The sequence below is a fragment of the Mobula birostris genome, chromosome 16 (genome assembly GCF_030028105.1).
Source record: "Mobula birostris isolate sMobBir1 chromosome 16, sMobBir1.hap1, whole genome shotgun sequence".
Lineage (NCBI taxonomy): Eukaryota > Metazoa > Chordata > Chondrichthyes > Myliobatiformes > Myliobatidae > Mobula > Mobula birostris.
Window position 1 is genome coordinate 48,816,162 of NC_092385.1, and position 15,459 is coordinate 48,831,620.

The window sequence follows — 15,459 nt, forward strand, 5'->3', positions numbered from 1 at the left end:
GGTGTTTGTGTTGTCTAGGTGGTCTAAATACGTATGGAAATAAATAAACAGTCAACGTCTCAGGCCAAAATGGAAGAGGGAAAGACTTTAAGCAGTCTTTTATTTGAATTACCTCACAGTGAGCAACTATAAAGTAATTCAACAGATGTTGGGTTAATACTTATAGTAAATATTTAATGGAGTAATGTATTTATTCTAAAAAATAACCCATTTGGAAAAGGTGAATCAAATATCTTGATTTTTATTAGGAATTAACTTGATTGTTCAAAAACTAGTTCAGAAAGCACAAAACTTTTCAGCATGAGTTTAAAACAAATAATTTAATATAATTAATTAGCTATAATGTAAAAATGGAACATTCCACATAAGAATTCCTCCACCATATTGCTCATTGAGTACATTGCCTCTGTTTCCTGTCCTTTCAAGACATTACAACCTTCTGTACACAGTGATCTCACGGTTGATATGTAAATCCTCATGTTGGGTATTGCAAATTTTTGTCCCATCAATTGTTAATGTCTTTTTCTGCGGTAATTAGAAATGGACTTTGAGGATATTTGTGTTAGCCCTTTGGAAAATGAGTCCATCTCATAAAGATGCCATTAGCTTAGTATCAAAGTGATTTTAGGTGACATTGTTGATGACTTTCTGAAGATGTGTTGATTGGATTGGTTAATTAGCCACTATCAATCATCCCTATGTAGGTGGGTCACAGGTGAATTGGGAGCAGTGGATAGGCATGTGTTGGAGAATAGGTAGGAATAGGGAAACAAGTATGGGATTAAAATGATATTATAGTCTGATGTTGGCATACACTCAATGGGCTGGATGTTTTTTTCTATATCTCTAGAGAAAAAAAATAGGAAAACAGGTTAAAAAATTAAGCAGCAATCTTCATCCAATCCTTTGTTTCTTTTCCAGATGTATATACAGACCACCACCCTCACCATCTCCATGAACCTAAGTGCTTCGGTAGCTTTAGGAATGCTCTACATGCCGAAGGTTTACATCATTATCTTCCACCCAGAGCAGAACGTTCAGAAGAGAAAGCGTAGCTTTAAAGCAGTGGTTACTGCAGCAACGATGTCTTCACGACTATCCCACAAATCCTCAGACAGGCCGAATGGTGAAGCCAAAACAGAGTTGTGTGAAAATGTAGATCCAAACAGTAAGTAAATGAGACATGTGGGCAACGTTAGTATTTAGTTTAGTTTGTCTCTAAACACTGGACCAAGTATCATCTTCATTTTCAAAGCTATTGAATTCATTGTAGGGGAATTCCACCTTGATTAACTATTGCGTTTTTAATGAGCCGTAATGTCTAACAATCTGTACTAACCTGTATCAATGACACAAATTGAGTTTTGTTCAATATAATTAAGCCAAAAATCATTATATTTACTGAGTATTAGTTGCTTGGAGTACAATTGAGAATTAAAACATAGGAAAACAAAGAAAAAATGCTCGAGACATTCAGCAAGCAGACAACATCTGTGGAAAGCGAAAGAGAGTTGCCAGCATTTTCTGTTTCAACTTCAGATTTCCAGCATGCAATCCAGCACCCAGGTCTCATCGCACATGAAGTGCCAGTAGTGTTATATTATTCACTTTTTAACTTGTGTCGTAAGTGCACCTTATGATTTGTTAATATACTCATGGCAATATTACTTTATGTGTTTATGCGTGTGAGTTATATGTACTGTGCTGAGTACCTTGGTCAGAAGGAATATTGTTTTGTTTGGTGGTATACATGTGTATGGCTGAATGATGCTGAATGTATTGTAAATATTTGTACCTTATTCAAGGATTTGACTAAAGAAAGTTGACAGTTCTCTATTTGATGTCAGCTGTTGAATGGGTTTGTTAAAACTTAGATCCATCTTAGAATGCCCTGTGATTCAGTAATGTCGGTCATTTCAGTAAACAATCGGTGCTTTGTTTTTATAAGAGTGCTTCACAAACTCTTGTATCTTCTTGATCTTAATATCGTATCTTCAAATAAGTGTGAGGTTGCATTTTAGAGAGTTGAATCAATATTGGATTTTCACAGTAAGTGGTAGGGTCAAGTGGAGTGTTGTAGATTAGAGGGACCTAGGCCTAAAAGTACATATATGATTCCCTGAAACTGGAGTCACAGGTTGACAGAATGGTGAAGAAGGCTTTTGGTATGCTGGCTTTCACCAGTCAGGGCATTCATCATAGAAGTTGGGAATTTATTTTGCAGTTGCACAAGATACTGGTGAGGCTGTATTTGGAGCAATGTGTTCAGTTTTGATTGTTATGCTATGGGAAAGATATAACTGAAATGGAAAGAGTGCAGAAAAGATTTACAATGATGTTACCAGGAACTGTGAACTTGTGGAACTGAGTCATAGGAAGAGGTTGGACAGGGTAGGCTGTTTTTACCTTGGAGTGCAGGAGACTGAGAGGTGATCTAATAAAGTTATATAAAATCATGAAGGGCATTGATAAAATGAATCTACTCAGTCTTTTTCCTGATGTTGGAGAATTAAGAATGAGACGGTACAGGTTCAATATGAGAGGGTAAGGATTTAATAAGAACTAGCTGGGCAACATTTTTTTACACAAATGGTGGTACGTAAATTGAATAAACTATCAGAGGAACTTGTTGAGGCAGGTACGATAACAAACTTTTATAACATGGTGGTATAAGTACACGGATAGAAAAGTTTTAGAAGGATATAGACTAAACAAAAGCAAATGGGACTAGTTGGGATATGCATCTTGGTCACCATGGACAAGTTGGACTGAAGGGCCTGTTTCTGCATTGGATGCCTCAATATACAAGACTCTGGTATACAAGAAATCAGTTTATTCTGTGACAGAATCATAGAGCACTACAGCACAGAAAAAGGGCTTTTGGCCCATCTAGTCTATGCTGATCCGGTTTTCTGCCTCATCCCATCCACCTACACCCAGACCATGGTCCTCCATACTTCTCTTATCTACATAACTATCTAAGCTTCTCTTAAATATTGCAATTGAACTCGTACATCCCACTTCCATTGGCAGCTCATTCCACACTCACACCACCTTCTAAATGAAATACCACCCTTTCAGGTGCCCTTTAAATGTATCATTTTTCACCCTAAACCTTTGAGCTGTAGTTCTGTTCTCACCCAATCAATCTTAACTGGAGGATTAGACCTATCCTTCTCCACAATTATATTGAAACTAAAGGAATTTTAATTATTAGATCCTAGGTGTTCCCCTACACTCACTTCAGTCACCTGCTCTGTCTCATTCCCTACAAGGGATGCAATTTTGCACTCTCTCTTGTTAAGACCTCTATATATTAATTCAGGAAACTTTCCTGAACACATTTGACATTCAGCCCTTTTACAGTATGGGACTCTCAATAAATATGTGGTAAGTTAAAATCAACTACTATCTCAACTTTATATTTCTTGCAACTGTCTGAAATTCTCTAAAAATTCACTGTTCTAAATCCTGATGACTATTGTGAGGTCTATTATATATTCTCTTTAATATAGTCATTCCTTTTTTAACTCCTCAGTTCCCAAATTGCCTCAGTTGATGAGCCCTCCAATATATCTTCTCTGAGCACTGCATGACATTTTCCCTAATGGGTAATGTCATCACTCCAGCTTTAATCCCTCACTCTTTAATCCCTCTCCCTCTATCATGTCTTAAACAAAGGAACCCTGGAACATTGAGTTGCCTGTCCCGCTCCTCCTGTAATCAAATCTTACTAGTGGCTAAAAACATCATAATCCTATGTTTGGACCAGTACTTTAAACTCTTTTGCCTTGCATATTATACTCTTTGCATTGAAATAAACACCACCCCGAGCATTAGTCCTTCCATGCGCAACCTTTTGGTTTCCATCTCTGCTTATAGTGTGAACACATACTTTCCCCGCAGACATTCAGCCACTTTACTTGCTGTCCTCCCATTCTGGTTGTCTCACTCCCTGCATCCCTAGTTTAAACCACTAGCAAACCTCCCACAAGGATATTGATCTCGCTTTAGTTCAGGTGCAAACCATTCCATTTGTACAGATCGCACCTGTCCTGAGCTCTATGATCCAAAAATATGAAGCCCTCCCTCCTGCACCACCTGCTTAGACATGTGTTAAACCACATTATTATCCTATTTTTGCCTTATTAGCCTATGGCATGGGGAGAAGTCCTGACGTCCTACCATGGACTCCTGCTCCTGTCGTTTAACTTAGCACCTTAGTCTCTGAACTCACTTACAGGATCTTTGTCACTTTTACTACCCATTATTGGTAGCAATGTGTATAATGACCTCTTGCTGCTTCCACACCCCCTTGATCCAATGTATATCTCCATGTTTTTTGGACCTGAACTTCTCTGGTCGCATTAGAAGTAAACCATGGCTCCTTAAACCTATTTACTCATTCAGTAAGATCAAAGACAGTCCTAGACCTTGCCAACCCCCCTGACCATTCACTGTAAACCCTTGATCTTCTGAATGTACAGAACTTGTTAGTTCGTATACTGACTATCCATGATCATCTGGCAGAAGAAAAAAATTCTCTTGGCTCAGTCCAAAGTGGCTCATCCTTATCCTGAAACTATTCCATCTAATTCTGGGCTCTCTAGCCAGAATTTTGTAAGTCTCACGTAAACGCGTAGATAAAAACAAACAGTAGTCCATGTTACATAAAGCCATCTAACTGATAAGCAGAAAATATTGATTCTGTTTATTAATTAGATGCCTATAAAATTTGCTAATGACCAATATCATTTACTTTCATCAAAGTAAAATTGATTTTTCATAATATGAAAATAACGAATGTTACATCATTTCATTTTCTTTCTTCAATTTAAGTTCATTTTCAAATCATCCCATATTTCAGCTTATGAACTACCTAATTTGCTGCAAATCTCACAGAATGTTCTTTATATGGCATGAGTTGATTTCTGTTTTATTCAAACCACCTCTCTGTTAAATTGCTAAGCCCATCAGCTTGGTTTGTAAGTGAATGATGCTGGGTATGCATTAAATGTATATGTACATGATGCCAACTATCTTTCACTGTTATCTACTTGTCACACTGATTTAAATGCCATGTCTTAGAAACAACTTAGGTTTGTCATCATGTAAGTAAAACTATTTAGAGGGCTACATTCAATTTAAAATTAATACTTCCAAGGTATATCTGAACTTGAGGCTAATAAAAAAGAAAGGAGGTGTAAGTAGAGCAGCCATTGTGTGAGTGGTTTGGCTTTGACTCAGCAGGCTTGAGCGAGAATAGGCTTGGGCATGCACAGGTAGAGTTTCTTAGTAAGTAAGAAAGGTTTTAGTAAGTTTTTTTTTTCTCTTTTAGTAGATAGCTAGTGTTCTGAGAATGGACCTAGAGATTGTGGTATGTTGCTTGTGTGAGATGTGAGAAATTGGGACACCTCCAGTCTCCCCGATAACTATGTTTGCACAAAGTTCATTGAATTGTAGCTCCTCAGAGACCATGTTAAAGAACTGCAGTTGCAGCTGGATGACCTTTTGCTCATACGGGAAATAAGAATATAACAGAGCTACAGAGATGAGGCCACCTCAAAGTTGCAGGTGATGCGTACCTGGATGACTGTTAGGAGAGGGAAAAGGAATAGGCAGCCAGGTGAGAGTACTCCTGTGCCTATTTTGCTCAATAATAAGTATATCACTTTGAAGACTGTTGCGGGGTACGACCTGCCAGGGGAAGCCGCAGTGTCCAAGTCTCTGGTATTGAGTCTTGCTCTGTGGTTCAGAGGGAAGGGGGAAAAGAGGAATGCACAAGTGATAATTAGAGGAGCAGAAAGCAGATTCTGTGCATGTTTAAGAGACAACCGGATGGTATGTTGCCTCCCAGGTGCCAGGATCAGGGAGGTTTCCTTTTGGGTCCACGGCATTATAAAGTGAGAACATCATACTACATATTGGTGCCGATGACATAGAGAGGAAAAGGGAGGAGGTCCTGCAGTGAAAATGTGTGGAGATGACTTGGCAGATGAATGCATGGCTGTGGAATTGGTGCAGCAGGCAGGATTTCATATTTCTAATTCATTGAGACCTCTTCTGGAGAGAGCATGTTCTGCCCAAAAATGACAGGTTACACTTGAACCCAAGGGAGACCAATATCTTTGTAGGCAAGTTTGATAGAGGTGTTGGGGAAGGATTAAACTAATTTGGCAGGGAGATGTGAAACAGAATGATGGGGCAGTTGATGTACAAGTAGATGCAATGTTAGTGACACTATGAGGAAGGACAGGCAGATAATAGGGCAAAATTGCAGTCAATAGGATAGGTTAAAGTGGTGCAATAGGGGATCAAAATCAAAAAGGGTGACAAATACTGAACTGATGGTGTTATATTTGAATTGATACAATATAAGGAATAAGGTAGATAATCTTGTGGCACAGTTAGCGATTGGCTCATATGACATTGTAAGTATCTCTGAGTCATGACTGAAAGAAGATCTTAGTTGGGAGCTTAACATACAAGGATACACAGGAGGAGGGGTGGCTCTGTTTGTAAAAAAAAAATGAAATCAAATCCTTAGAAAGAGATGACATAGGATCAGAATATGTCGAATCCTTGTGGGTAGAGTTAGGAAACTTCAAGGTTAAAAAGTCCCTGATGGGAGTTATACACAGGGCTCTGAACAGTAGCCAGGATATGGGCTACAAATTATAACGTGAGATAGAAAATACATGTCAAAAGAGCAATATTACAATGATCATGGGTGATTTCAATATACACTTAAATGGAAAATCTGGTCGGTGCCAGATCCCAAGACAGACGATGTGTAGAACAGCTTGTGGTTGAGTCTGTCAAGGGAATGGCAATTCTTGATTAAGTATTATGTAATGACCCAGATTTGGTTAGGAAATATGAGGTAATAGAACCTTTAAGGGACAGTAATCATATATTACAAAATTCTATAGAATTCACACTGCAGTTGGAAGAGGAGAAGATAAACTCAAATGTATCATTATTATGGTGGAATAAAGGGAAGTACAGATGCATGAGAGAGGAGATGGCCAAAGTTGATTGGGAGGGACATTAGCAGGGAAGACGGCAGAACAGCAATGGCTGGTGTTTCTGGGATAAATTCAAAAAGTGCAGGGAAGATACATCCCAAATACGAAGTATTCTAAAGGGAGGATGAGACAATTCTGAGCAAGTGGGTGACAAGGGAAGTCAAAGACAGCATACATGCAAAGAGAGGACGTGTAATATAGCAAAATTTAGTGGGATGGTAGGGAATTGGGAAACTTCTAAAAACCAAAAGAAGGCAACAAAAAAACATAAATAGAAAAGATGAAATATGAAGGGAAGCTAGACAATAATACAAAAGAGGTTGCAAAAAGTATTTTCAGATATAAAAAGAGTAAAAGAGAGATGAAAGTGAGTATTGGACCACTGGAAAATGATGCTGGAGAGGTAATAATTGGGGGAAAGAAGTGGCCGAGGAAGTTAATAAGTATTTTGCATCAGTCTTTGTTATGTAAGTTACTAGCAGAATTCTAGAAATGCGAGTGCCGGGGGCAGATGTAATTGTCTTTGCTATTACTAAGAAGAAAGTGCTAGGGAAGCTGAAATAACTGAAGGTAGAAAAGTCACTGGGAACAGATGGACTAAAAGTCATGGATCTGAAAGAGATATCTGAAGGCGGCATTAGTAATGATCTTTCTTTCCAATATTTTTATTAGTTTCTACATAGAAGAATACAGAATACACGAATACATAAAAGGCCAAAAAGGATTTTAAAAAACTACCAATTACATTAGAACTATTCATAATAACAATCTCATTAACCCATAGTCATGTAAGTTAATCAATAGTGATATTGAAATATACTAATTTATTAATTTATTACAAAATCCCCTACCAAGACCCAAGCTGTTTATTAAGGGGAAAAGAAGGTAAAATACCTTCTTATATAATAAAAATTAATAATAGGCAACATCTGAATTTAAACAACAAATTGAAGGTTTTGAAAGTTTTGAAAATAATTCAGAAAAGGTCCCCACAATGTTTGAAGGTCTTGGCGAGATTCAGAGATTGAACAATAAATCTTCTCTAACTCTAAGCACGACTTAACATCGCATAACCATTGAGCATGAGTAGGAGGAAAAACATCTTTCCATTTAAACAAAAGCGCCCTCCTACCTATAAGAGAGCTAAAGGCCAAAATATATAAACCAGATATATTCAGCTTGATATCTTGTCCTGCAACAAGACCGGGTAGGGCTGTCAGAGGATTAGGTTTAAAATTGACTTTGAAAAGTAAAGAAAAAGATTAAAAAAGCTTCCTTCCAATATTTTTCAGGACTCGGACAAGTCCAAAACATATGAATTAATGAAGCTTCTCCATTATTACATCTGTCACAGCAGGGAGATATAGCTGAATAAAAACGAGAAAGCTTATCTTTAGTCATATGGACACTATGTATCACCTTAAATTGTATAAGGGAATGGCGAGAACTAAGTATTAACCAGTTTAAAAATTTCATTCCAAGTCTCCTCAGATACTGACGTCTGTAAATCTTGTTCCCAGAGATTCTTAATTTTGTCTAAAGGAACGCTACTTGTCTCCAGTAACATACCATAAATATTAGATATTGAACCATTATGAAAAGGTGGCAAATTAAAAATTACCTTTAGTAAGTTCTTATCTGAGCTTATAGGAAGTGTGCATAATTGAGATCTTAGAAAGTCTCTGATTTGTAGATATCTAAAAAAGTGAGTTTTGGGTAAGCTATATTTAGCTGACAATTGCTCAAATGAAAAAAGATTTCCTCCACAAACAGATCCCAAAAGCACTTAATACCCAACCTGTCCCATTCTTTAAAAACTAAATCAGTCATGGAGGGTTAAAAAAATAGAATAAGTGGGACTTGAAAGGGAAAATCTCAACAGGCCAAAATGTTTTCTAAATTGTATCCAGATCCTCACAGTATGTTTAACTATTAAATTATCAATACACATCAAAGTTGCTGGTGAACACAGCAGGCCAGGCAGCATCTCTAGGAAGAGGTACAGTCGACGTTTCGGGCCGAGACCCTTCGTCAGGACTAACTGAAGGAAGAGCTAGTAAGAGATTAAATTATCAGTTAGTTTACTTACAAATAAAGGAAGTGAGGATCCAAGAAGAGCAATAATAAAAAATTTATTTACAGAGTTAGCTTCTAAAGAAACTCATACCGGACAGTCTACATGATTAATATAATATAGCCAAAATGCAAGATATCATATATTAACTGCCCAGTAATAACACCTAAGATTAGGTAAGGCTAAACCTCCAGACTTTTTAGATTTTTGAATATGAACTTTATTTAAACAAGGACGTTTATTTTTCCATATATAGGAGGATAAAATAGGTTCAAGAGAGTCAAAAAAGGATCTAGGAATAAAAACAGGCAAAGCTTGAAAAAGATAAATTAATTTAGGTAGAATATTCATTTTAATAGAATTAATTTGTCCAATCAACGATATTGAAAAAGGTGACCAATTTAATGAAAACACAAAATAATCTGCAGATGCTGGGGTCAAAGCAACACTCACAACACACTGTAGGCATGTTGTGACTAATTTAATGATATCCTTTTTACATGGTTCAGTAAAGTAAGAAAGTTTTCTTTAAACCATGACTGTTACACCCAAATAAGTAAATTGATTCCTTACAATTTTAAAAGGGAGATTAGTATTAATTGATACCAAATTATTTAAAGGAAATAATGCGCTCTTATGTAGATTCAATTTATATCCTGAAAACTGGCTAGAACGGGAGAGTAAAGAAAGTATGCAAGGTAGCGAGGTCGCAACATTAGCGATAAAAAGCAATATGTGATGAGTGTAAAGCAAGATTTTGTGGGTGATACCTCTCCTTAAAATACCACAGATATCATTAGATTCTTAAAAAGCAATGGCAAAGAGTTCTAAAGCTAGATCAAAAAGCAAAGGACTCAACGAACAGCCTTGTCTAGTTCTGTGGTTAAGTTTAAATAGTTTGGAATTTTGAAAATTAGTAAGAAGCCTAGCAGAAGGAGATAGATAAAGTAATTTAATCCATTGAGTAAAATATGTTCCGAAATTAAATTTTTTCTAAGGTTTTAAATAAATAATTCCATTCAACCCAATCGAAAGTCTTCTCAGCATCTAAGGATATCACACATTCCGATATCTCCTGAGAAGGAGAGTTAATAACATTTAATACACGGTGTATATTAAAACGGGAATGCTGGTTTTTAATAAATCCTGTCTGATCATCAGAAATAATAGAAGGTAAAATATTTTCAACCCTATAAGCCAGAACTTTAGAAAGAATTTCAGTATCAACATTGAGTAATGAAATTGACCTTTATGAAGAACATTCAGTTGGGTCCTTGTTCTTTTTTAGGATAAGCGAAATAGTAGCTTCATAAAAAGATTGAGGCAAACTACTCAATTTGAAAGAATCCAAAAAGACTAATTGTAACTGCAGTATAATTAATAAAGAAAAAGCCTTATAAAATTCTCCAGAAAATCCATCTGGACCTGGAGCCTTCCCCGAGTGTAATGAAAGTATAGCTTTGGCGACTTCCTCATAAGAAATGGGTTGATCCATCTGTTTGCAAGTATCTGCAGAAAGTGCAGGAATATTTAATTGATCTAAAAATTATTCATTATAGTATTATCTTTAGGGGAATCAGAACTATAAAGTTTAGAATAGAATTCTCTAACGGTATCATTTATTTCAGAGTGATCAGTTGTTCTATCAACATTAGTTTTGCAAATTTCTTGAATTTGTTGTTTAACTACAGAAGTTTTTAATTGGTTGGCCAATACTTTGCCTGATTTATCTCCGTGAATGTAAAATTGAGTTTTATCTTTAAGAAGTTGAGTTTCAATTGGATATATTAACAGAAGATCATATTTAGTTTTAACTTCAACACATCTTTTATATAAAACAGGAACTGAAGCTATAGCATATTTCTGATCTAATTGTTTCAATTGATAGGCTAATTCAATTCTTTCTTTATTAGCTTTATTCTTAACACTGATAGTATAAGAAAAAAATTATCCTCTAATATAGGCCTTAAAAGTATCCCATACAATAAGATTAGAAGTCCTTTCCTTTTTATTCTCTTCAAAAACAAAATAATATGCTTCTCTAGTAATTTAAAAAATTCCTTATCAGATAACAAAGTTGTGTTGAAATACCAAAATCTGTTAGTTTGAGGAAGACCAGAGAGATTTAAAGATAGAAATACAGGAGCATGATCTGAAACACCAATCTCTTCATATTCACAGGAACGAATTGATGAAATCATTTAACTATCAATAAAAGAAATCAATCCTGGAATATGTATGATGAACTTGGGAAAAAAACAAATACACCCTATCTAAAGGATGTAAAAAGCACCAAAGATCAACAATGCCACACTTCAATAAAGAAGATTGAATAAACAAAGCTGATTTATTAAGAGACACTGGTTTAAAAGATGATCGACCTAAAATTGGCCAACAGTTAAAATATCCTCCCATCACCAAAGAACAAAGTTTCAGATCTGGTAAAAATGAAAAACAAAACGCTCGGAGAATCCTGGATCATCTACATTTGGGGCATACACATTGGCAAATACTATTAATTTATTATGTCATTTTCCTGAAACTGTAACAAAACGTCCATTAGAATCAGACACTACTTTATGTTGGACAAAGGAAGGCGTATTATCTATAAGAATAGAAACTCCTCTATCCTCTAGATATGGCCTGAAAAGAAGAACGAAAACAAAGTCTGTTCCAACGGCTAATAAAAACATGGATTATCACATTTGCGTATGTAAGTTTCTTGTAAGAAAATAATAGGGACCTTAAATTTCCTAACAGAAGCAAAAATCTTATTACGTTTAACAGGGTGATTTATCCCTTTCATGTCAAAACTAAGTAAACTAATAGTTCGGTCCATTTTTAACATTATTTAAAGGAAGGGTTAAAATGTGAGTTAAAACCAAGCCATAAACCTTGAGAAATGGTAACCAAGCAACAAGTTGGCTAAAAATTCGAAAGCACCTTCTGAGAAAAAAAACATACCCCCGCCCACCTCCCAGAGAAAGAAAACCGACCAAGAATTACTAGATTCTGGAATAGTTCCTGAGGACTGGAAATTTGCAAATATCACTCCATTCTTTAAGAAGGGAGGGAGGGAGAAGAAAGGAAATTATAAATCAGTTAGCCTGACTTCATTTATTGGTAAGATGTTGGAGTCTATTATTAAGGATGATGTTTCAGGGTACTTGGAAGCACACAATAAACAAAGTCAGTATGGTTTTTTTAAAGGGGAAGCCTTGCCTGACAGACCTGTGGGAATACTTTGAGAAATAACATACAGGATAGACAAAGGAGAAATAACATCAGTGGATGTTGTTCATTTGGATTTTCAACAGGCCTTTGACAAGATGCTGCACATGAGGCTGCTTAACATGATATCAGACCATGGTATTACAGGAACTGTACTAGCGTGAACAGAAGATTGGCTGACTGATAGGAGGCAAAGATTGGGAATAAAGAGGGCCTTTTCTGGTTGGCTGTCAGTGACTTAGGGATCAGTGTTGGGACTGCCTCTTCTCATGTTGTATGTCTGTGATTTGGATGAAAAGAATTGATGGCTTTGTGGCCAAGTTTGAGGATGTTACAAGGCGGAGGGCCAAGTAGTGTTGAGGAAGCAGGGTCGTCAGCAGGAGAACTTAAACAGATTAGGGGAATGGGCAATGAAGTGACAGATGGAATATAGTACAGGGAAGTGCATGGTCATGCACTTTGGCAGAAGGAATAAAGGTATGGACTACTTTTAATGTGGGGATAAAATTCAAAATTCAGAGGTGCGGAGGGATTTGGGAGTTGCTGTGAAGGATATCCTAAAATTTAACTTGCAGGTAGAGTTGCTGGTCAGGAAGGCAATTACAATGTTAGCATTCATTTTGAGAGGACTAGAATATAGAAGCAAGGATGTAATGCTGAGGTTTTTATAAGGCATTGCTCAGGTCGTACTTGGAGTATTGTAACCAGTTTTGTGTCCCTTATCTAAGAAAAGACATGCTGGCATTTCAGGGGAGGTTCACAAGAATGATCTCAGGAATGAAAAGGCTAAAATATGAGGAGCAGTTGATAGCTTTGAATCTGTTCTCACTGGAGTTCAGTGTGGGGTGGGGGCAGGATCTCATTGCAACCTATCAAATACTGAAAGGTCTGGAGGAAGTGGATGTGGAGAGGATGTTACCTATAATGGGGGTGGGGTCTAGGACCAGAGGGCACAGCCTCAGCATTGAGGACATCCATTTAGAACAAAGATGAGGAAATATTTATTTAGCCAGAGGGTAGTGCATCTGCAGAATTCATTGACACAGATGGCTGCGCAGGACAGGTCATTGGTTATATTTAATGTGGAGTTCGATAGGTTCTTGATTAACCAGGGAGTCAAAGGTTATTGGGAGAGGGAAGGAAAACAGGGTTGAGAAGGATAATAAATAAGCCATGATGGAATGGCAGAGCAGACTCGATGGGCCGAATGGCTTAATTCTGCTGTTATTTCTTTTGCTCATATGGTCTAATATAATTACAACTGTAACAAGACTATGAAATAAGTGATCGCTTTTAAAATGTTGACATGCATCTGCTTTTGATGGCTTAATTTTATTATAATCAATCAAGCAATGCAACTCAGTAAAAGGCTTAGGACCAAAAGTTTAAAAAATGGTAACATGGTAAAAAATGCAGCATAGTGCAGGTCCAAATTCTGGAACAGTTAACAGTCTTAAAGGATCATTTATACTGGTTAATACAAAATCCTGGTTACGCTATGCATAGTGCAGGCGTAAACATCTTTAAGGTATTAAAGAAAGTTGATTTTTTTTCCTTTTATTTAAACTGCTCCACTTATTGCAAAATACATTGAAAGAGTGAATTAAAAGGCAGTTTAACTGGGTGGAAGATCACATGATTAAAAGCTCTAGGAATTGCTCCAAACATTGCAGGCATCAAAAATCTCATTATACGACATAGGTATTCAATTTTTAAAAGGATTATTTGAAGTTCCTTATCTCCTAGTTTGGCAGATAACAAATGGTTCAATGCCTCTGCTAAAATATGAAAGAGAGATAATCTCTGAGAAGCAAATTCTTATTTACAAGCCAGCATATCATAATATCAAGACAATATCATTTCCATTGAACAACTGCAGAATTAAATTTGGAAACCATAATCACAAGAAGTTGGTAATTATAATTTACTGTTTGGGAACAAAGATTTTTGTATCACATCATAGATGTAATTTCTTTTACTATTTGGTAACGCCATTTTAAGATCAGAAATAAATTTGGCAGACTGTTAGCATGATGATAAAACGAGAATAAGAGAATTCTTGCTCAATCTATTATTCATGATATATGGGAATCTTATTAATTGTCTCCAATAAAAACTAATTAGCCCTGTATTTATTTACTTCATATAATGTACATGATTATTTTGAGAATTAGTTATGAATTCAAATATGACTCACTTGTGACTTTGTAACTTACAGAAAACAAACTTTTAAGGGTTGTATGCTTATCCTCATTATTTAGCTATAGATTTAGGTCCATACTACTGTGTTAAATTTAACCCATTCTTTAGACAGACCCTTGGGGCAATGGCTGTGTGATGTTATTCCACTATTGTGGGCTCTGCAGTGACTAATGGGGCCAAAATGGAGCCTGCAGTCTCTGTCATAGATGGGGCTGAATGAGTTTGATGGGTGAGTGGGTGTGGTTGATTGGCTGAGATGAGAAGTTATGCTCTCCTTTCACCACTTTTTGCTGAGCTGCCCTCTATTCCCAACAAAGAGACTCCGAGATTCAGAGTACCATTTTGATCAGTGACAGGTCAATGATTTTAGCATTGGATAGCGCAGTAGGTCTACATATTCAAACACAATTACAGCAGTTTCAGGACCCCAGTCATCCTCCTCATCCCAGACATGGGTAGTCATGCTGCAGATTTATGGCCAAGACTTGTCACTCGCATGTTTTCAACTAAATCATTGGACTAAGTTGGTTATGAGCTGACAACTAGCCTTTGCATAAAACCATAAGGCATGCAAGCAGAATTAGGCCATTGAGTTTGCTCCACCATTCCAGCATGGCTGATTTATTATCCCTCTCAATCTCATTCTTCTATCTTCTCTCCATAACCTTTGACTCCCTGACTAATCAAGAACCTGTTAACCTCTGCCTTAGATATAGGCAATGACTTGGCCTGCACAGCCATCTGTGGCAATGAATTCCACAGACTTATCTCCTTCCAGCTATAGAATTTTTTTCCTCATCCCTGTTCTGAATGAATGTCCCTCAATTCTGAAGCTGCACCCTCTGGTCTTCGACTTCCCCACTACAGGACACATCTTTCAATTTCTTTCTCAGAAGTAACAGTGAACTGGTTTCACTGGGATGG

General features: G+C 36.7%; 1 protein-coding gene across 1 annotated transcript in view; it reads left to right on the forward strand.

Annotated features, from left to right (window-relative positions):
* Positions 1-1,176, forward strand: part of LOC140211126 (metabotropic glutamate receptor 7-like) — a 786,692-nt gene extending 785,516 nt beyond the window's left edge. Inside the window, exon 9 of the mRNA XM_072280621.1 lies at positions 922-1,176. Within this exon, the coding sequence (XP_072136722.1) occupies positions 922-1,176 (255 nt within the window). The remainder of the gene's footprint in view (positions 1-921) is intronic.
* Positions 1,177-15,459: the final 14,283 nt, after the last annotated feature.